The sequence below is a fragment of the Bombus affinis genome, chromosome 14, assembly GCF_024516045.1.
Source record: "Bombus affinis isolate iyBomAffi1 chromosome 14, iyBomAffi1.2, whole genome shotgun sequence".
In the NCBI taxonomy this organism is placed as follows: Eukaryota; Metazoa; Arthropoda; class Insecta; order Hymenoptera; family Apidae; genus Bombus; species Bombus affinis.
Genome location: NC_066357.1, coordinates 30,994 through 55,364, shown reverse-complemented (window position 1 = coordinate 55,364; position 24,371 = coordinate 30,994). Strand labels below are relative to the sequence as shown.

General features: G+C 37.0%; 1 protein-coding gene and 1 long non-coding RNA gene across 4 annotated transcripts; one reads left to right on the top strand and one right to left on the bottom strand.

Annotated features, from left to right (window-relative positions):
- Positions 1 to 143: 143 nt before the first annotated feature.
- On the top strand, positions 144 to 17,005 carry LOC126924139 (fumarylacetoacetate hydrolase domain-containing protein 2A). 3 transcript variants are annotated; one of them, XM_050738305.1, is made up of 7 exons: positions 144 to 576; positions 2,793 to 2,954; positions 3,449 to 3,484; positions 14,225 to 14,441; positions 15,714 to 16,048; positions 16,193 to 16,280; positions 16,546 to 17,005. In XM_050738305.1, exons 1-7 carry the CDS (start codon positions 437 to 439, stop codon positions 16,606 to 16,608), a joined length of 1,041 nt encoding a protein of 346 aa, XP_050594262.1. In that variant the 5' UTR covers positions 144 to 436; the 3' UTR covers positions 16,609 to 17,005. The 3 variants fall into 3 exon arrangements, with proteins under 3 accessions (XP_050594262.1, XP_050594263.1, XP_050594264.1); XM_050738307.1 differs by lacking the exon at positions 144 to 576 and adding an exon at positions 1,145 to 1,841; XM_050738306.1 differs by lacking the exon at positions 3,449 to 3,484 and having other exon boundaries at positions 154 to 576.
- LOC126924160 (uncharacterized) lies at positions 419 to 904 on the bottom strand. Its single transcript, XR_007713442.1, has 2 exons — positions 689 to 904; positions 419 to 600 (listed from the first exon to the last, which is right to left on the bottom strand). It is a non-coding gene; the product is annotated as an uncharacterized LOC126924160 (long non-coding RNA).
- Positions 17,006 to 24,371: the final 7,366 nt, after the last annotated feature.

Below are 24,371 nucleotides of genomic sequence, written 5' to 3'. Positions count from 1 at the left end.
GCATTAAATATTTTAGAGTAGTTAAAATAAAATGAATATCATTGATTAAATAATTTTTAATAACGTAAATAATTGAGTAACATTGTTACTCAAATAAAAGTTGTATTATGGTACTATATTATAACTCTTAGGACAGGACATATATACATAAACTTATGTACAATGAACACGTTAATAATTCGTGGCCTATTGAATCAAAATCAGAATCAAATCGATCGTTGGTTACTTTTGAAGGTGAATCACATTTTATCGGGATCACGTGGTTTCCCCTGCTATAACTCGACAACGCTAGAGTGGTGCAATGTGTTCAGTTGTAGTTCGCCTTTCGTGGTGAGTTTTTTGTTCTCTGGTGATATCCTCGTTCTTTCCACGTCTAGGATAAATTCACAACATTGTGTTTTTATCAAGCCGATAAGGATTTTTATCGATAAGAAAAATGCCTTTCCGTTGTAAATTGCGTTTGATTAGCAGAATCTGCTTGGCCTTTAAAAACTCCTGCACCGAGAAAAGCAATTCGCATTTCGCTGTTAGCATAACCAACAGGAACTTCTCTATCAGTGGCACGGTCAACATGAGGTGAGTCGAAACGTCTAACTAGAACTTTAATCGAATTTTTAATCTGGTAATACTTTAAAATAGCTTCTTTTATTCTCTTTTTCTTTTTTACTTTTTTGTATAAAACAATTACATTTTGAGCAATACTCTGAAGTGATGGAATTTGACGCGACATTTTTTATTGACCTATGCTTTACATGTTTTTCTGTTTACTCTTTTAGACGCGTCTAGTTTTAAGCGAATTGATTCGCTCATTCAAAAATGGTTCACGGTGTTAATAGACACTGTTATGTATTTGCTTCGAGATATATGGTTTACTTTGATTCGATGACTTGTTTAATTGGGACAAGCTTACCAAAATATAAAAGACGAATTTATATACAACTGATGTGTTTTAAGTGTTTTGGATACTATTTAGATAATAATATATATATATATTATTTCTTCTAATATGTATGTTTTCTTCTAAATAGTAAAGAAAAGTTCACGAGATTGATTTCACTAGACGGATTTTTATGTTTCAATAAACATGTTAGTATCTATTTCTATACCGTTTACCGGTTAATCGTGTAGAGTCAATTCACTGAGGAACACGATAGTTTATTTGATTCAAACACCTGAATACATTCGATTAGGTGTATAATTATGTCATCGGCACTGAACAGATCTGAATTTATACACTCACGAGGCGCTTTCCGCGCTGAACTTAGTCGCGTGTACATATACACATGCCAAGAAGGGATTCGATACGTTTGCATAAATCGACATCATTTTAACACACTATTAAACTACTTATACTGCAGAGATCTCGGAAAGAAATCTCGCGAGATAGTACAGGAGCTAGGATGCTGTTCTCTATCGCTCAGCATCACGCCATGCTATTATTTTGTTTGTATATGACACTTATGGTCAATACGCGTGCTTAACTTTAAGATTCTATTGAATTTGTTAAAAACAACCAATCAGGCCCGCGTTCCTTTCAGACGACTTCTTTCCATCCTCGTATTGTACATGAAACACCAATGATCCACGCGGGACATTTTGTTCGAGTCGTATGATATTTCGGTTATAAAAACAAACCAGATTGTGAAATACTTCCTGATATCATCTATCGGTACACAATTATGGCGTCTGTTTGTACCCCGTCGGTATATGTACATCACAAATTCCTGAAATTTATTCGACTCTACGTTGCATTGTAAACAATAATGCCAGAGTATGCAGTTACTTGCTGCGATTGCAATAAAAGAAAGTGAAAAATGTTCTGTTTTAAAATACAATTGCAAGTGAGCGTATAATATATGGAATTATACAATAATTAATTCTACTACGTTTTTTGAGTTATTTTTCGCCTCGGTGTTTTCTAGCGTTAAATAATTCGTAATTAATATATATTTTATTACAATTTTATGTTAAAATCTTTTTTAAATACAGGAGCGATATTTGCCGAAATTGTTTACTGGAAATAAAATGAGATATTGTTCGTTTCTAACTATCTGCTGGAAATAAAATGAGATGTTGTTCATTTTTAATTAATGTTGAACGAATTTAAGATTCACGTTCAGAGATTGATTAATTTGTTATCGTCTTATCGTTGTTTATTGATAACATTTTCGTTGAACAAATATTTATCAATAACTTTTACGCATAGATTTGGTTAAGTTGCATCCAGAAAGAAATATGTTTGATTGAGAGCTGTATTTACCTCATTGGAGAATTCAGTTAATATTCTTATTTAATCAACCTCTTCAAATCATCCGACAATCCATCAGTCTCGATTCTCGTTGTTCAACTTTCCAAGATCGACACAAAAATTGTGCTGTTTATATGTTATAAAATATTACCCCAGTATTATTGTTTTTCATTATGAGATCAAAAAAAAACATTTCCACACTTAGAAGAATTTTAAAGTAAGAGAAGGTAATGGCATTTGTCCTAGAAAAATTGATAAATTAGTTAATTTTATGGATATGAATTACTTCTATTTATGAGAAGTTAAGTGCAATCGTTCAGATAAGTTTGTTACTTAGATAGGTTTATTTGAATATTTGCCTTTTTGATTGATTATTAAACGTACATTTATCACGCATATAGATTGATTATTAATTATTGGATTTATTATTTTCATTGATTAAACAGATGTAAACAGTTTGATTAAATAGGATTACTTTAGTGGATATTATTTGAATCATAGATAAATCCATTATTATACACATATTTATCTTCATCTTCCATAGGTTTGTGCAATTCACCGGCAAAGATGGCGGACCTCAGCATTTGGGGGTGCAACTTGTCCAAGGAGGTGACATAATCGCCGTTTCCGCTGTGGACTCGCGAATTCCTAACACAATGAAAAAATTTTTGGAAGGTGGCGACGACATGTTGAAAAAAGCCAAAAGGTAGGTGTGGAACGATTCAAAATAATCAAGAGGCCATAATAATAAATTGAGCCGTTTTTACGAACTATCACACTGTACAAATGATGTAAGCATATCGAAAAGAAAAAATAGAGATATCATGTTCAGGGACACGCGATAATTTACAGATAAACAAGTCGCAGCTGGCTTAGAAGAAGGTTATGATGGATCTTCGGTAGGATAACTGAACTTTTTGTATGTATGTTACATGAAGATTAATTAAAAGTTTCTAAGACATTGTAAAAAAAAGAGAGAGAGAGAGAGAACGTATGGTTATTAATTAAAAAATATTTGAAATAATTTCCAGAACATCCAGAATTAGGTTAAAAGGTGTTGACAAATTACGAGGTATAAAGAAAGAAAAGAAAGATATATACTCGCATATACTTCAATATGTACTTCAATAACCACATTTGACAATGAGATTTTTATTACAATATTCCATTCCATTTCATAGCTGATCATTTTGTTCCCAGGGAAGACGAAGTGAACCTGTTGACCATGGTAGAAAGGTTTGTGCCATTGAAAGAATTCAGTGTGAAAAAGATTCTTTGCACATCATTTATGCCCCTCTAAATTAAGCTTCTGTAAGATACCATTAAACTAATCCATAGTGTCTACCTTTTTCTCTGTGTTTGTGTAAATAATCCCCCATTGTTCATACTTGTATATAATTCACATATCATACTTATTTATTCTTTACCTATATTTTACAAATGTAGCTATATTCTACACATCATATTTCAGAAATATATTTATACATAGATTACAATTTTGTATTCTACAGATGAATATGTTTGAAAATTTTGAATACATTCTGTATTCTATCTTCAAAGAAATCAATTTTTATTACTTTAGAAATAAATGCCTTATTTTTTAAATATATACATAGAATGCTTTTTTAAATACTTATGTATGTTAAATTTAATGGTTTCAACATGTACATGGAATACTTCTTTTAATACATACGGATGTTCCCGGTAACTGTGGACAGCCTTTTATATCCTGATGTATTGCAGATATGAAACATTTTTACATGTGGATTGCATAGTATAAAGAGGATATATTTTTGATAAACAACAAAAAGACTAACCCAAATCCAATAATACATCAACGATGATATTCGCTTTTAATTGAGTTATAATGGACACTTTTTGCAACCTCGCGTATACACTCATGCACGTTTAACGGGGCCTTTTAAGCTCGCCTAACTCTCGTTTATAACATAACATGTTATAAACATAACATAAACGGCCGGTGGTCGGCAACTAAAGTGACACATATGCTACCACAGACGTATATCTATTGACAGAAATACACTGTAGTGGTATTGATAGTTTTTGGCGAATATCTTAAAAGATAAGCGAGTTCACTCACTCTTTATATGTATAGGAAAATGTTATTAAAAATATCGATTTCTACAATGTATTAAAAAATCATTAAAATCGGACGATAGGCAGTGTTTTTATAGTCTCACGTAGTTTTCTTGTAGGAGGATGCATAGAGAACATATGGAGATTGTTTCTTTAAACTGAACTATATATCTCTGTTTTTACATATATATGGATTTCTCGGAACGTTCCTCGTCAGGAAGTTTTAAGGTACAATATTACAAAAATTAACAATCTGCGATTAACAATTAACAAATTAACAATTTTAAATTAAAAAGTTCTTCGTTCACTATTATCGGCAAGATATAAAGAACGTTGAAGATCTGTTCCCCGAAATTGTACAGCTGTGCTGAATATTGAATAGTATATAATTTTGTAATCTGTTGTTTAGTTTTTGTTACTTTTTAAAATTTTCATAAGCTTTTGTAATTTTTTCAATTGCCATGTAATTCCGCACAGCATGTATGTACGTATGTATGTAGATATGATTTATTATAAAGTACCTAAATTCTACCGAATTACATCGCTAATTTTTATTGTAAAATGTTGCTCTATTTTCACCGATAAACTGTATTATCATAAAAATCTATAAATAAACTTCAAACAATACTATAAAATTTAGAATACTATGAAATTTGGATTTTCGGCGTTATAATTAAACTTCTGTTATTATCGTCAATTCTGTATATAAATGAAGTCGCTGCTAGGCATGTATGGCCGTAAAAATTGTAAAACTTCGAATAGTTTCTGATCTTTTGTGATTATCCGTGATCTTACGTGATTATACTATGCCTGTCTCTTTAGCTTTTCTTTTATTAAGCAAAATTAATATCCACGAGATGGCGGAGTCTGAAAATTAGGGTCGTTATTTCAAGGAAATACTAGTTGATGTGTGACGTCTTCATGGATCTTAATCTTTATTCTTAAACTATTGTATAGTTTATTCTGTATGCATTTGAATTGTGAAATTCAATGAAATTCAATGAAATGGAATTCAATGAAAAAGAAAGACACTGACTACCCTCTGATGTCGATGATTTTTGGGGATATGTTGTAAAATTCAATTTTCTCCTATAACGCTCCTATCTCGCTTAATCTCCGAGATATTCGCAAAAAATTGCCGGTTTGAGCAAATTCAATTCTGTTTATAGTTTTTGTACGTCTGTGACAGCGTTACTATTGGTTGCCGACCGAATAAAACGACACCTAGACTAAACCTATATAAACTATAAATATAAGATAAGAATTACGTTCGGGTTACGTGTTATTTTATCTGGCAGCTGGTAATCGATACCGGCACATCGCTGCTATAGCCACAAAACTATTAGCAGGGTTCACTGTAATGGTACCGACAGGTTTATACGAATAGCTCGAGAGATATGAGATGAGACCGCCGGTGATATGCATAAAAAGGGTTGTTCAATTTTCTACAACATAGCCAAATATGTATTTAAATCGGCGAGGACGTAACACATTAATATGTTCACCAATCGAGGAATTGTTGGAAAATAATTATGCGTATCATTGCGCTCTGTGAAGTAACAAGGTATATTTCGTTCTGAATAATTAAGGACGATAACAGTATATTGTGCGAACGCTGCTAATCTTTCCCTATAATTAGCGAGGATCAATCTTCATTTGTTTATATTCCACATTCGTCTTATCGTATTGCTGAGTTTGCCCATTGTCCCTTTCTATCACAAGGCAGACGACACAAGAAGGCGCTATCTTACTGACTGATTGATCTTGCAACACTTGACATTATAGACAACAGCATGTGGAGATTCAACTTGCATGTGGAGATTTAACTTGCATGTGACGATAGTTGTTACGCTAAAGCTGCGTAACGGTTGCATACAACCGTTGCGTACCATCGTTGCATGCGTATCCGTATTCCGTATTCCGTATTCCGTATAGAAACTGAGGATTCGACTTGTCGCGAAAAATAGAGTCTCAGTTCCACCCGTGATTGCAGTGAGTTCACCTCTTGTGCTAGTAGCGCATTCCTAAATATTTGTTTTATACCAATCAGAGATAATTTTTTTTTACATACCTTTTTCTATCTTAATTTTCAATATTAAAAGCTAAAAAAAATACACAGTATACAGAAATATAACTGAACTAATAGAATAACAAAAAACGTTTCAATCATATTGAACCAAAAATTAATAAAACTGAGATATGTCCGCGAGATATGATTAGCTGGTCGCGTGTTGGGGAGCCCGACGGTGGCGGTGGTGGCGGCGGCTCGCCCATAGATCGACGCGATAAGCGCAAAGAATTGATCCCCCTCATGTCGAAGATCGTCGAAAACTATTGTTTTTCTTTTTATTTGTTAGAATATTTACAATCAATTCTTGTTGAGAATTTTCAGTAACTTCATTTGGCGTGGTACAATGACATGGTTTATAATAATTTATATAGTTGATTCTAGTTGAATCTAATGATTGGGTAGCTCGGGTAAGCTCGTAATGCTTAATGCTGGATTTGATAATGATTCCGGTTCCGCCGTCGGCCTTTCCACTGGAATGTTGGGTATGGTAGAAGTTATAGCCGTTTATTTTGAGATAATTTTTGTCGGTGAAGTGGGTTTCAGATATAAGCATTACGTCGATTTGCTGTTGTTTTAAGAAGAGCTCTAGTTCAAATTTGTGCGGAGCTAGACCGTTGGCGTTCCACAGAGCTATTCGCATTGGTTTTATTGTGCTTCTGTGCGTATTAATTTATCCATGAAGAGTGTAAGTAGTGAATGTAAGTTATTAATTTGTTCTGTTTGTTTCTCTATTAGTTTTTCTGCGTTCTGAAGTTGTCTGCGTTTTGTGAGGTGGGGACACTATTTTCTGAGTGGCCGCTGTGGGTTTTCGTATTGTTTATATTTCCTTGTACTGCCTGGGCATAGGAGATTGATGATGGGGAGTATTTTTGGGGTCTGGGTTCTTAGTTGGTTATCTCCTTGGCTCTGGGTTTAGGGTACTTATTATTGTGCAGTGTTTTATAGACTAAGCATCCTTTGTAGTTCGCAAGATGCTCTCCTTCGCGGGGCTTTCTGGGGATTTAGTGCATTGGTCAGTGGAGTGACTACCTGCACATTTAACGCATCGAAAATTATGGTTGCAGTATTTCTGCGTGTGGCCGTACCTTTGGCACCTTCTGCATTGCACTATCTTTCTTTACAAAAGATGGTTCGATCTTTACTATTGAGTTCATTAAACGATTGAGATTGTAAATTTCTTTATTGTTTTGTTTTTGCTTTATATCAATAAAGAATAAGGATAGTGGGTTTTTCGTGATTCTATGCCTAATGTTGCTAATGTTAGTTACTTCGTGGCCATGCTTTAAAAGTTCCAACTTTAGCTTGTCTAGATTGGCTGAGTGGTGGATATTGCGTAGCACCACACGAAAAGGTCTTTCTTGCTTGAGCTGGTATGTGTGGAAGTTTGCATTCAAGGTTTTTAGCAACTTAGTTAATTTTCTATAGGCGTCTGGGTTGGTCGACAGAATTTTTACGTGGTCATTATTAATTTTTAACTTGTAGTCCTCTTTGTTGATATCTCTCTCGATAGACTTTATCATTGTTTGAATGTCGATGACATCGTCAATGAAGATTGGCGGGGGAGGGGGAATTCTCTGGGTATATAGTTTATTTATCGTTTCGGTTGTGTCCATTGAGTCTTCTGTAGTCTCAAGTATTGAGAACCTGTTGTAGGTGGTCACTTGGCTAGTAGTTCCGCCTGTGCAGGCGACCTAAACGAACGTGCGAAACAGTGCTCCAGTGAAAGTGCGGCAAGAGGGAAGAGAAAGCGTCAAAGTAAACGCCCATTGACAAAACGTGGAATCATGCAGATTCCACCAATAAAAATAACCAACTCAGGAGACACATATTTTATAAATAGAGCTACAGACTCTACATATGTAGAGAAAAAAGACGATAACATGGAAACAACACAATCCTACGGAGAGGACAATGAACCAATACACCACGAAGAAAGCTGGACGGTGGCAACTTCCAGCAAAAAACGCAAGGTAACCCCGTTTGCAAGCGCGAGGAAAACTGAAACACTTGAAAAAAAACAATGGCTTCAAGATATCAAACGGCATAATCCATTCAGCGCACTGCCAGAAGAGGCAGCAGCGGACCCAACGGAAAGTCCGACAAACCGCATTCCTAAACCACCACCAATATATATAGATGCGAAAATAATTGACCCCCTCATCGAACTACTAAACAACACTGCAGGGATAGATAACTATTGTTATTAAACAGATAAAAATAGACCAGGTGAAAGTGCAAACCAACACTCTAGAAACATTCAGAAAAATTACAAGATCACTAAAGGAAAAAAACGCAGCGTATCACACCTTCCAGCTCAAAACCGACAAAAGCTACAAAGCAGTAATCAGGGGATTACACCCAAAAACAAATACCGACAAAATAAGCGAAGAACTTGCAAAAATCGGACACCAGGTAAGGTCAATTAACAACATTAACAAGTACGATACCAAACAACCATTACCGCTATTCCTAGTCGAACTAGAACCTAGAAACAACAACAAAGACATATACGATATAGAAAAATTACTAAACACAATAGTAAAAGTGGAGCCACCTAGACATAAAAAAGATATCCCACAATGCATAAGGTGCCAGCAATACGGCCACACAAAAAGTTATTGCAATAGAACCCCGGCATGCGTTAAATGCGCAAAAAATCATCTTACGATAGACTGCCCATCCACGGGAAAAATAGAGGAGGTTAGATGCTACAACTGCAACGGAAAACACCCAGCCAGTTATAAAGGTTGCGAAGCTAGGAAACAATTACAACGCAAACTGTTCCCGCCCCTACGAAGCAGGACAATCACTAACATACAAGCCCAACAGGACAGCACAAAACCCGAGATAATACCAAATACAGAGCACGCAACAAACACCAAACCCATCAGCACCAACACCATTGGTAGTCTAAGCTACGCTCAAGTAACCAGTCAATCGACACACACAGACAACCAATACCACAACAATAGTAACAACGACACTGCAGAAATCAAAGAACTGCTCAAACAATCCATAAAGAACACCGAAATGCTAACCAGAATGATAAGCGAACAAAACGCAGTACTCAGACAGCAAACCCAACAAATCACAGTCATGCTACAACTAATTACAAACCTGCTAAGCAAAAAATAAAAAACGGACACTCTAAAAATAGCAGCCTGGAACTCAAACGGGCTATAACAAGGAGCCAATGAAATTAAAACATTCATATACAATAACAATATAGACATACTACTTGTCTCAGAAACACACTTCACTACAAAAAGCTACTTGAAAATACCATACTACACCATATATGATACCAAACACCCCTCAGGAAAAGCTCACGGAGGGACAGCAGTGATAGTCAGAAACGATATCAAACATTATCTACACAGCCAAGTTAACAAAGAATATTTACAAGCAACCACTGTTACAGTTCAAACTAGCAGCAACTACTTCCAGTTGTCAGCAGTATATGTGCCTCCGCGACACAAAATAACAACACAAATGTGGGAAGAATACTTCCAGGACCTAGGGGACAAGTACATTGCAGCGGGAGACTACAACTCAAAGCAAACGCTTTGGGGGTCAAGAAACATTACACCTCGAGGTAGAACACTGGAAAAATACATTAGAAATAATAACCTCAATATATTATCCACAGGAACACCGACACATTGGCCGACTGACCTGAACAAAAAACCAGATCTTCTGGACTTTGGAGTTACAAGGAGACTAAACACAAATAAACTAAAAATAACACCCAACCTCGAGCTCAGCTCCGATCATACACCCATAATAATTGAATACAGAAACAAACCAATACACTATAGCAAACCAGAAACACTATGCAATAAAACCACCAAATGGCAAACTTTCAAAGAAATAATAGAAAGCAAAATAAACTGCAACATCCCGTTAAAAACTCCTGAACACATAGAACAGGCAGTAGCAACATTGACAGCAACTATTCAAGAAGCAGCAAGGACAACCACTACACCCGAACCAACCAGCAGACAAACAATAACAATCCCGCAAGAAATACTCGACAAAATCAAAGAAAAAAGAAAAGCAAAAGCAAAATGGCAAAAATACAGAACCCGAGAAAACAAAAAACAATTAAACAAACTTGCAAAGGAAATAAAAAACAAAATAAAGGAGCACAACGATAACGAATTCGCAAAGTTCATAGGGACACTCTCCACACACGAGAACACCAACTATTCACTATGGAAAGCCACGAAAAAAATAAGGAAGCCAATAATACCCGTCCCGGCAATCAGAAAAGCAGATAACACATGGGCAAGGAGCAACGAAGAACAAGCTGAAGAATTCTCCAACCACCTCTGCAACACATTCACACCACACATTATCAACAACAGCAACCTCAAAAGTCATACGGAGGAGGATCCACAAACCACTACTACCACAGCCGACAAGGAATACACCATACCTAAAACATCGGCACAAGAAATTAGAAACATAATTGATAAAACAAAAAACAACAAAGCGCCAGGAATCGACCTAATCAATGGTAAAATCTTGAAAAACCTTCCGCCAAAAGCAATAAGACTAATGACAATAATATTCAATGCAATTCTAAGAATTCAATACTTCCCCAAACCATGGAAATTAGCACAGATCAAAATGTTACATAAACCAGGCAAAGACCCGCACTAAACTGCATCTTACAGACCAATATATCACTGCTTCCAGTATTTTCCAAAATACTGGAAAAAATAATATATTGCCGGATAAAAACAATAATAGAGACAAAGAAACTAATACCGGATCACCAATTTGGTTTCAGAAACAAACAATCCACGATAGAGCAAATGCACAGGCTTATAAACGAAATAATAGTAGCACTAGAAAACAAGGAATACTGCACAGCCCTCTTTATAGACATAGAGAAAGCATTCGATAAAATTAACCATGAAAGTCTACTACAAACAATTAGGAAACAATTCCCGGAGCAAGTCCACCACTTAATAAAATCCTACCTAAGCAGCAAAACCTTCGTAATAAAAATGAAGGACACACATTCTCAAGTTAAAGACATCAAGGCCGGGGTACCACAAGGAAGCGTCCTAGGCCCAATACTATACACATTATACACGGCGAACATACCAACAACTACCAACAGCACAGTATTGACATTCGCGGACGACACAGCTATACTAGTCAGGCATACTAACCCAGAAACGGCAGTCAAAATACTACAAGAACATATCGTAAAAATAGAAAATTGGCTACAAGAAAAACAAATAAAAGCAAACCCCAATAAATGCAACCATATTACATTCACGCTACGGAAAAAGATACCACCAAACATCCTATTGAACGGCACGCATATAACGCAAACAAAGCATGTCAAATACCTAGGACTCCACTTAGATCAAAAACTTACCTGGAAACTACACATCAAATCAATAGTAGAAAAAATACAGAAAACAATGAGACAAATGCATTGGCTAACAAGCCGAAAATCCAAACTAAGTACAGAAAACAAATTAAAAATATATAAAACGATCATAAAACCAATCTGGACGTATGGAATACCACTATGGGGGACGGCAGTAATGAGCCATATAAACAAAATAGAGGTAATACAGGCTAAAATCCTCAGAACAATAGTAAACGGACCTTGGTACGTCAGAAACGAAGACATACGGAGGGACCTGGGAATTCCAACGGTCAAGGAAGAAATTAGCAGATACTCAGAAAAATACAAATCAAGAATAGCAACACACCCAAATCGGCTAGCTGCGAAAACGTACAAAACCATATACATGGACAGAAGACTAAAAAGGAAGCACCCAGCAGACCTTATAAAGGATTTAACCTAGCAAACACGAGGATGGTACACCGCTGGGGGTAGCCACCCACATGCTAATATAACTGTTAAAAAATTCCACCAAATGTCCAAATTGGGCAAATTGTGAATTTCAATAAATAAATAAGAAAAAAAACTTGGCTTGCTGGTGGTTTAGTTCGACTCTTGTTCACATTAATCTTGATTGCTTCCAGCTTGCGTTTTTTCGTTTGCGGGTCGTTTGCAAAGAGTGATGTATTGCCCCTTTGCCACGGGGGAAGAAGAGCGGCGCTGTTATAGCTTAGCTCCGGAGAGCCTGTTTGAGATGTTTGGGTCATCATCGAGCTAGTTAATTCAATTTGAAATAACTAGTCGAGTGGCTGTGATTCGGGTCAGAGATTAGTAGCGTTGGATTTTCCACTAACACATGGGAACACTTGGCTAGGTTTGTTAGATTCGCTTTCGAAAGATGGGCGTCACGTGTTGTTTTGAGAACTTCATAGGGCACTAGACACACGTTTGCATGCTTCGGCACTCAACAACAAACTGAAAACTATTAAGTGACACTAAAAAGGTCATAATTTTGTGCTACCTAAAGCGAGGTGTAATTTTATTTCCTATATATATTACGAACATAAAACTTTACTTTCTTCGATTCATTCTTCGACTTTACCTTCCGGGATACTATTTCTTGATGTGGGTTATCTTGATGTGGGTTAGGTTTGGGTTAGGTTCGGATTATGTTTACTTATGGATATAACCATACCTATAATAATAAATGTGTTTATGCTGCGATATGTTCATGTGTCTTATGTTTCAACTTGTAAACAAAGAGGGATAAGAAAGAAATTCAACTTGCTAGCTTAGCCGTGTGAGAGCTACGAACACTTATTCATATAATATCAGCTTTTCGCAGATGAATTTTTACGAATGCAATAACTAAGAACTAAGATGTCAGTTGTATAACAAAGAGAACTCCATTAAAAGTACTCCATTCAGTAGCCACTACGTGATGATAATACCAACAGACAAATAAACAAAGAGGCAAAAATGACCAAAATTATTTTCTTTTTGAGCCTGTTTTGTTTCGTTTTATTTTATTTTATTTTATCCTTTTCTTTTCTTTTCTTTTTTATTCAATGTACGGACAGGAATCATACTCCCGACAACATGTTTGAAAATCAATTGAAATCAAGGAGGTATTGAAATATATCACGTCTTATCTTATCTTTTCTTACTTTTTTTAATGTGCACCTTTTTTCTATTCTTATAACTTGTTAATGTTACAAAAAATATATAGTCGAAATAGTAATTGCGCAATGATTAATTACGTACCTGTATTGATATAATTCAGTCATTGATAAGCCAGTCTTTACAACCGAAACTATGTACACTATTAAATAATTTCTATATCCATAGATGTGCAGGTAGACGATGAGGTTGCTTAAGCTAATCTGAGAAATTATTCTTGATCTTTTTCTTTAATCGGTTACAGGTATAAGTTACAGTATAAAAAGATAATGTATGTAAAGCAATGTGACGTTTGATGTTAGTCATACGCAGGTAGAGTTGAGCAAAATATCGTTCGAGTAACGGATATCTAATGAAACTCGATGATCTATAATCTATGCCATTGATCTCTTATTCCATCTTATTGATCTCTTATTCTGGAGGTATATAGTCAATTAATATTTTTATGGTCTGGTGCCTTTAGAAATTATGATAAATGTTTATCTATTTCGAAATTAACGTAAATGCCGTTTACTTTAGCACTTGTAAGTTTAGTTGCACGAAATTTCATTTAGAAATAGTAATAAATATCAACAACCGAGGGCATTTCTTCTTTAAATTTTTTTTAAGAAAGGGAAAGGAGGAAAATTAGAAATAAATAATAAATTTGATCATAATTTGATAGAAAGGTAACCTAATTAGAACATAGCCCAATTCTGCCATCAGAAAATGATTCCCAAACGTATCTACATGCTGAACATTAGTTTAACTATTGCAGAATAGTGGCAGAAGGACGCAGCGTGATACCAGAAACAGATGTGACTTTCTTGGCACCAGTTACAAAGATGGACAAGTTGGCGTGCGTTGGTCTAAATTATAGTGGCCATTGCGAAGAACAGGGAGTATCGCCCCCGGAATCCCCTGTAATTTTCAGCAAATTCCCTAGCAATATTATTGGACCGCGCGATAACATCATGCTTCCGTCGATCTCGGAGGTAGGTTCAGGAACGACGAAGGAAACACATTACCGAATCTACATTATTGTTGGGTAGCCGTGATCGTTTCTATATTTATAATAGTCCAGATGATCGCGTAATAAAATTAAACTTTCGAAGTAATTATAGAACAATTCACGTGAAAAAAGAAAATATCGGTTTATCGATTAATCATAAAAGATTTTTACTTACTTTATTTTACCTACCTTATTAATCGAATTACTTGATGCACAAGAATAGTTACTACATTCATGAGGAAGTATATAATTTAAATATTGGTCTGCATTACAATTATATATATATATAATATTATATATATATATAATAATATATATAATTATATATATATATATATATATATATATATATATATATATATATATATATATATATGTCGAATTGTCGTTTGGATTTCGAGCGCGAGACAATTCTTCGTTAGCATTTGCCATCATGATGTTCAATAAAGGTTGTATTTTCATAAAATTATATTTCTTTACAAAGTTTGATAAATAATTAGTTTAACGGTTAACTAAGATAACAAACAATAAGTAAACAAATGCTTTAAATAATATTCTTGGGTTCTGTAACGAATCCACGGTCAACGGGAAACTTTCTGTACGTTTTAATATATTTTTGATAGCACACTGACACGTTCACTCAGGCACAGGGTTTCTCTAAGACTGACTCCAAGACGATGACAGTAAACTCTCCAAGGAGATTGCAAAATAAATGACAAATACGGTTACATATATCAAATACATATCGATCGGGAATATCAACAAATTCCCAAGCGCCGTAACTAGGCAGTTCCACATAAACCAGCATTGCTCCTGATCAAGACTTGATTGTTTATACAGCGTATCCCTTAACACTGGAACCTCCTTTGTAAAACATTTCGTTCATCCCGTGACCGTGGCTACGTTCGGCGACCAGTTATGTCACCCCGAGCCCAAGTATTGAGAAATCTTCCAAAAGAAAGGCTCGATGTCTCTACATCTCCGACATATATATATATATATATATATAAGATAGTAATGGATAAAATTGATTTTTGAATGTTTCGAATGAAGAAAGACGAAATGATCGATATGAGCACCGTTGGTGATTGTATAATGAACAAACAATTAGAAAACTATCAAGTCCATGCAGAAATGATACTGATTCTTATCTAATCGTGATTGTTTACCTAACAACCATCTGATGCTGTTATGTAAAATACTAAACACAATGTTGTCCCACATTTATTTATTTCACTGGTGATTATTTTTATAGAAAGTTGACTGGGAGGCCGAGCTGGTGATAGTAATCGGCAAAAAGTGCAAGGCATTGAACAAAGACGAGGGAGAAGAATGTATTTTTGGTTATACGATAGCGCAGGATATCACAGCGCGAGATTGGCAAAAATCAAAGAGAAATGGCGGTCAGTTTTTACTTGGTAAAGCTATGGACACATTCTGCCCCATGGGACCAGCTATTGTTACCAAAGAAGCCATTTGTGACATTAACAATCTTTCAGTCAAGACGTGGGTGAATGGTGATATTAAGCAAGATGGAAACACAAGCGAGTTGATTTTTAAACCTCACGAAATCGTCGCATATATTTCACAGTATGTACTAGTCAAGAACATCTACTATAGCTGTATTATTTTGTGTAATATGCTAATTTTACTGTTCAAAATTTGTTAACTTAATTGGTCTATCGAATACTTGTGTTTCTTTCAAGGATCTTATTACATAATCGTGTGTTTCAGATTTATGACGTTATTACCAGGAGACGTGATTTTAACAGGCACGCCAGCCGGCGTGGGATTTGCCCGCAAACCACCTGAATATTTACAGGTAGCTCGCTAATCAATCGATGATCCTTTTTACGATATCAAGCATTCAAGTATGGATATATTTGAATAAATCTTTCCCCTCGAACGTAGTAAAAGTAAGAAAGCGAAAATATACTCGTAATATGAAATTGAGTCGTAAATAACCAATTCCGCATCTCAAATTCTTAACTAGAATTTTAATATTGCTCGTCGACGACAGCCATACTGAAACGATTAACTTTACGTTTGTACGATATTTATACACTTTTTATTAAATATGTTTTTAGCGCGGGGATGTTCTAGAAACAGAAATAGAGGGCCTAGGTCGTCTGAGAAACAAGGTTCTCTGATTTGGTGGCGAGTGAAACATTCGTGGGAAACGTACGGGAGAACGATTCATCTGAAGAATGACCCAGCGTACATTACAGGAATAAGGAACCGATGTCACAGGACCATGGACAAATCGCGATTTCATTCTGAACTGATTTTACGCGTGGTAATACAAGGAAGGGACGATATAATATGAAACTGATGTCAGTTTACAGAAATAGTAATAATAATTGAAAGAGAGAAAAGTTGGAGATATATCTCAATTTTCTTTAAAAAAAGCCCAAGTTTAGCCGTACGCATTCAAATATTTCAATAACAGTATACTTTTCATTGTGCATCATATTTACATACTTTACAGATTTGTACAAGTAGAGTGAGATTGTCTGTAAAAATATAAACCGTATGAGTGATTTTTTATCGATCGATTGTTTTTTATTATCCTTTATGAATTTGTATAAAAATATTTTCTGACAAATTCGTTCGATGATGATTCTCGTGGACTGCTTCTTGTTTCCAGACTATTTGATGTCACGTCCCGCGCACGCGCGATCCGTAGGGTGAAAGTAAAATTAATAATTTCTTTCAAATCAAGGTAATTTAAAACGTTTATTTGAAACCGTGTTTACAGTATTTGAAGTGAAAGACAGTTAAAGCCGCTAAAAGCTATATTTTGCGAAAACTTATCTAACTATGTTTTTACGTTTACCTAATTGTGTTTTTATAACGATATTAAGACAATTTAAATTGTAAACAAAGTCGGCAGTTGAACAAACGTTGAGGATCTTCCCAAACATTTTCTAAAGAAAGACCCCGATGTTTATTCATCTCCGACAGATATAAGTAAATGAAGCGACCCAGAGAAGTCAGTAACAATAATTACCGTCTATCTATCGAGTATACAATAATAATTATTATCGTTCGTCTATCGAATATAATTAATTAATTATCATTCGTCAACCGAATAATTACCATTCGAAGTGTTAGCTATCATTTTGTCTATAGAAGAGTTAGTTATCATTTTGTCAACCGAAGAATTTTATATCCGTCAGTCTGCCAGTCAATTGTCAATATCGAAATAGAGTAAGATTTGAATAAATCTTTACATATTATAAATTTACTTTCGAACAACTTTAATCCTCTTCAGTGCCAGTATTCCCGCACATAGCAGGTTAGCTGAAAGAGGAGCTTATTGCCAGTTGCATTAAACGTCAGTTAATGCTACCTTCTCGTCGACGACTAAATAGAATCTAACATTTGATACGATGTTTTCATTGGAAGATCAATTGTAAAATTCTGCATTACTTATTTCTTAACAAAAAGTTTCCACAATAGTCAGAGTAGAAACTTGGTATTTTACATTTTGTCATATGTTCTGAAATATATACCAATCGTTCAAATTAATACATATATATATATATTTTTTTATTTATTTATTTAAATTCACAATTTGTCCAATTTGGACATTTGATGGAATTTTTTAGCGGTTAAATTAGCATGTTGGTGGCTACCCCCAGCGGGGTACCATCCTCGTGTTTGTTAGGGTATGTCCTTTATAAGGTCTGCTGGGTGCTTCCTTTTTAGTCTTCTGTCCATATTTATGATTTTGTATGTTTCCGCAGCTAGCCAGTTTATGTGTCTTGCTATTCTTGATTTGTATTTCTCGGAGTATCTGCTGATTTCATCCTTGACCGTTGGCATTCCCAGGTCCCTTCGTATATCTTCGTTTCTGACGTACCAAGGACGTTTACTATTGTTCTGAGGATTTTAGCCTGTATTACCTCTATTTTGTTTATATGGCTCATTGCTGCCGTCCCCCATAGTGGTATTCCGTACGTCCAGATTGGTTTTATGATCGTTTTATATATTTTTAATTTGTTTTCTGTGCTTAGTTTGGATTTTCGGCTTGTTAGCCAATGCATTTGTCTCATTGTTTTCTGTATTTTTTCTACTATTGATTTGATGTGTAGTTTCCAGGTAAGTTTTTGATCTAAGTGGAGTCCTAGGTATTTGACATGCTTTGTTTGCGTTATATGCGTGCCGTTCAATAGGATGTTTGGTGGTATCTTTTTCCGTAGCGTGAATGTAATATGGTTGCATTTATTGGGGTTTGCTTTTATTTGTTTTTCTTGTAGCCAATTTTCTATTTTTACGATATGTTCTTGTAGTATTTTGACTGCCGTTTCTGGGTTAGTATGCCTGACTAGTATAGCTGTGTCGTCCGCGAATGTCAATACTGTGCTGTTGGTAGTTGTTGGTATGTTCGCCGTGTATAATGTGTATAGTATTGGGCCTAGGACGCTTCCTTGTGGTACCCCGGCCTTGATGTCTTTAACTTGAGAATGTGTGTCCTTCATTTTTATTACGAAGGTTCTGCTGCTTAGGTAGGATTTTATTAAGTGGTGGATTTGCTCCGGGAATTGTTTCCTAATTGTTTGTAGTAGACTTTCATGGTTAATTTTATCGAATGCTTTCTCTATGTCTATAAAGAGGGCTGTGCAGTATTCCTTGTTTTCTAGTGCTACTATTATTTCGTTTATAAGCCTGTGCATTTGCTCTATCGTGGAGTGTTTGTTTCTGAAACCAAATTGGTGATCCGGTATTAGTTTCTTTGTCTCTATTATTGTTTTTATCCGGCAATATATTATTTTTTCCAGTATTTTGGAAAATACTGGAAGCAGTGATATATTGGTCTGTAAGATGCAGTTTAGTGCGGGTCTTTGCCTGGTTTATGTAACATTTTGATCTGTGCTAATTTCCATGGTTTGGGGAAGTATTGAATTCTTAGAATTGCATTGAATATTATTGTCATTAGTCTTATTGCTTTTGGCGGAAGGTTTTTCAAGATTTTACCATTGATTAGGTCGATTCCTGGCGCTTTGTTGTTTTTTGTTTTATCAATTATGTTTCTAATTTCTTGTGCCGATGTTTTAGGTATGGTGTATTCCTTGTCGGCTGTGGTAGTAGTGGTTTGTGGATCCTCCTCCGTATGACTTTTGAGGTTGCTGTTGTTGATAATGTGTGGTGTGAATGTGTTGCAGAGGTGGTTGGAGAATTCTTCAGCTTGTTCTTCGTTGCTCCTTGCCCATGTGTTATCTGCTTTTCTGATTGCCGGGACGGGTATTATTGGCTTCCTTATTTTTTTCGTGGCTTTCCATAGTGAATAGTTGGTGTTCTCGTGTGTGGAGAGTGTCCCTATGAACTTTGCGAATTCGTTATCGTTGTGCTCCTTTATTTTGTTTTTTATTTCCTTTGCAAGTTTGTTTAATTGTTTTTTGTTTTCTCGGGTTCTGTATTTTTGCCATTTTGCTTTTGCTTTTCTTTTTTTTTTGATTTTGTCGAGTATTTCTTGCGGGATTGTTATTGTTTGTCTGCTGGTTGGTTCGGGTGTAGTGGTTGTCCTTGCTGCTTCTTGAATAGTTGCTGTCAATGTTGCTACTGCCTGTTCTATGTGTTCAGGAGTTTTTAACGGGATGTTGCAGTTTATTTTGCTTTCTATTATTTCTTTGAAAGTTTGCCATTTGGTGGTTTTATTGCATAGTGTTTCTGGTTTGCTATAGTGTATTGGTTTGTTTCTGTATTCAATTATTATGGGTGTATGATCGGAGCTGAGCTCGAGGTTGGGTGTTATTTTTAGTTTATTTGTGTTTAGTCCCCTTGTAACTCCAAAGTCCAGAAGATCTGGTTTTTTGTTCAGGTCAGTCGGCCAATGTGTCGGTGTTCCTGTGGATAATATATTGAGGTTATTATTTCTAATGTATTTTTCCAGTGTTCTACCTCGAGGTGTAATGTTTCTTGACCCCCAAAGCGTTTGCTTTGAGTTGTAGTCTCCCGCTGCGATGTACTTGTCCCCTAGGTCCTGGAAGTATTCTTCCCACATTTGTGTTGTTATTTTGTGTCGCGGAGGCACATATACTGCTGACAACTGGAAGTAGTTGCTGCTAGTTTGAACTGTAGTTCGTTCGTGAGCGCCGAGGCGTGCAGACGTGCCCGGCAAAGTCCACAAAATAGCAAGTACCATCCAGTTGCTGCTGAGTGCCGAGACGTGCAGACGTGTGTCCAGTGCCCTGTGAAGTTCACAAAACTCCACGTGACGCTCAGCTGACGAAAGCAAATCCAACTAACCTAGCCAGGGGTTAACAGCCTCTCGACTAGTTCTTTCACACTGAACTAACTAGCTCGATGATGGCTCTATCATTTCCAACAGGCTCCCCGGAGCAAAATTATAACACCGCCATGTTTCCTCCCCCGTGGCAAGAGGGCAACGCAACTATCCTGGTAAATGACCACCACACGAAAAAACGAAAGCTCGAACCGACCAAGACAAATGTAAACAAGATTCAAACCAAACCATCAGCCAGCCAAGTGACTACCTACAATAGATTCTCAATTCTGGAGTCCACGGAAGACTCCATGATTACAACCGAAGAGGTAAATAATCTCCATACTCAAAGAATTCCCCCTCCCCCACCGATATTCATTAACGACGTAATCGACATACAGTCAATGATTAAAACTATCGAAAAAGACATCAGCAAAGAAGACTACAAGCTAAAGATTAACAACAACCAAGTGAAAATACTGCCGTCCCACCCAGACGCCTATAGAAAGTTAACCAAGCTATTAAAAACGTTAAACGCCAAATTCCACACATACCAGCTCAAACAAGAAAGACCATTTCGAGTGGTGCTACGCAATATCCATCACTCAGTCGATCTAGACGAACTAAAATGCGAACTGTCAAATCACGGCCACGAAGTAACTAACATCAGTAACATTAGGCATAGAATCACAAAAAACCCACTATCCTTATTTTTTATAGACCTAAAACAAAAAACAAACAATAAAGAAATCTACAATATCAATCGGCTGATGAACTCCATAGTTAAGTTCGAGCCACCTCTTGTAAAGAAAGAAATAATACAATGCAAGAGGTGCCAAAGGTACGGCCACACGCAGAAATACTGCAATCACAACTTCCGGTGCGTAAAATGTGCAGGTAATCACCCCACTGACCAATGCACTAAATCCCCGGAAACCCCCGCCAAGTGTATCCACTGTCAAGGAGAGCATCCTGCGAACTACAAAGGATGCTCAGCCTACAAATCGCTACATAATATAAAGTATCCAAAACTGAGACCCAAGGACATAAACATACAAGAACCTAAACCCCAAAAACTCACCACACCAACAGTATCCTATGCGCAGGCAACGCAAGGAAACGCATACAACTCGAAAACACACAGTGTACACACAGAAAATAGAATTCCCACCCCACCAAGCACTGACAACTTTACCAGACTCGAAAAACTTATCGAGAAGCAAACTGAGCAAATTAACAACTTGCTGTCACTACTCACACGCTTCATGGACAAATTCATAAGCACAGAAGCAAAATAAAACCAATGCGAATAGCTCTGTGGAACGCCAACGGTCTAGCTCAGCACAAAGCCGAACTAGAACTATTCTTAAAACAACAGCAAATCGATGTGATGCTCATATCCGAAACCCACTTCACCGACAAAAACTACCTCAAAATACACGGCTACAACTTCTACCACACCCAACACCCCAGCGGAAAGGCTCACGGCGGCACCGGAATCATAATCAAGTCAAACATCAAGCACTACGAACTTCAACCATTCCAGAAAGACTACCTCCAAGCAACAAACGTAGCAATAGAAGACTGTCATGGTACAATCACCACCTCAGCTGTATACTGCCCTCCCAGACACTCCACCGCCAAAGAAGACTTTGACCACTTCCTGGACACCCTGGGCAGCAAATTCATAGCCGGAGGAGACTACAACGCTAAACACACCCAATGGGGCAGCAGACTGGTTACAGTAAGAGGCAAAAACCTCCTCAACAGCATATTAACCAACAACCTCAACTACCTTACCACGTACGAACCCACACACTGGCCCACCGACACAAACAAAATACCCGATCTCCTTGATTTCTTCATAACTAAAAATATCTCGTCAAGACACGTCCAAATCAATTCCTCGGCTGATCTCTCCTCTGATCATTCCCCCGTGATAGTAACAGTCAGTTCAACTATCATCGAGAATACACCTAATGGCTCCATTCATAACGAACACACCAACTGGCAGCTCTTTAGAGAAGTCTTTACCCACACAACTTCAGCCTCAACCTCACTAAAAACCAATGATGAAATCGAAGCAGCCACGGAATACCTAAATGCGAGCATAATAAACGCTATCCGCGTCTCCACACCGGCAAAAACGTCCACCAGCAACCACGAATACCCCCAGTACATACTAAAAAAAATAGCAGAAAAACGTAGACTAAGAAGGATATGGCAGACCCATAGAACACCGGAGGACAAACGCAAACTAAACAACGCAACTAGAAAACTATCCAAAACCATAAAGAACTACAATAATGACCGTTTTCACAAATATCTCGCCAGCTTGTCCCCCACAGCCGACTCAAACTACTCACTATGGAAAGCCTCCAGGAAACTCACGCGCCCCCCACAAATAATACCTCCAATCCGCCGCCCGCAGGGTGGATGGGCGCGTAGCCCTATAGAAAAAGCCAACCTATTTGCCAAACATTTGACTGAAGTATTCCAACCCCATTCCTCCATAGCCGCAGCGGACGTCACCGAATACCTGCACACTCCCTTCCAAATGTCCCCTCCTATTCAACCTTTCACTTCTGCAGAGATCATAGAAGCAATCAGTCGCCTAAACCCCAAGAAAGCAGCAGGTCACGACCAAATAGGAAATAAAGCAATCAAGGAACTTCCCATAAAAGGGATTGCACTCATCGCATCAATCTTTAACGCCATCCTCCGCCTTGAACACTTTCCTAAGGCGTGGAAAATCTCACTAATCACCCTCATCCCCAAACCCGGTAAACCAATATATGAAACCAGCTCCTATCGCCCAATCAGTCTCTTACCTACCCTGTCTAAACTATTCGAGAGGATGCTCACGAATCGTCTCCTTCCACTCTTAGAAGAATTGAAGACTCTCCCAGATCACCAATTCGGCTTCCGAAAACAACACTCAACAGTAGAGCAAATCCACCGCATAACCCACATAATCAGCCAAACCCTTGAAAAGAAAAAATACTGCTCAGCCGTATTCCTAGACATCCAACAGGCATTCGATAAAGTATGGCATGAAGGGCTACTCTACAAGCTTAAAAAAATCCTACCCCACCCATACTACTCCATCTTAAAATCCTACCTAACCAACAGACAATTCATAGTTAAATGTCTAGGCGCCACTTCCGCAACATTCCCAATAAAATCCGGCATACCGCAAGGTAGTGTCCTCGGACCCCTACTATTCTCCATCTACACTGCCGACTTACCCATATCAAACGAGGTAACAATAGCAACATTTGCCGACGACACAGCACTATTAGCTACCCACGCAGACCCAGCAATTGCCTCATCCACTCTCCAGCGAAGTCTCGACTCCATGGAAAAGTGGTTCCAAAAATGGGGTTTTAAAATAAACGAAAAAAAATCCTCCCATGTAACCTTCACGCTCCGAAAACAAACCTGTCCCCAGGTCACCATTAACAACACAATAATCCCAAGCAAGGACTCCGTAAGATACCTGGGCATGACCCTGGACAGGAGGCTAACTTGGGAAAAACATATCTCCGAAAAAACAAAGCAACTAAAGGAAAAACTAAGAAAATTCTATTGGCTCACGGGCCGACGCTCCAAACTAAACATACAGAACAAAATAACCCTCTACAAGGCCGTAATAAAACCTGTCTGGACCTACGGAATCCAACT

Bases quoted from the DNA above. Each gene is read 5' to 3' on its own strand.
- LOC126924139 (XM_050738305.1), top strand. From the start codon at position 437: ATGCCTTTCCGTTGTAAATTGCGTTTGATTAGCAGAATCTGCTTGGCC. The intron at 2,955-3,448 runs GTAGGTGTGGAA...TTTTGTTCCCAG, and splicing joins ATGTTGAAAAAAGCCAAAAG to GGAAGACGAAGTGAACCTGT. The intron at 16,049-16,192 runs GTATGTACTAGT...CGTGTGTTTCAG, and splicing joins ATCGTCGCATATATTTCACA to ATTTATGACGTTATTACCAG.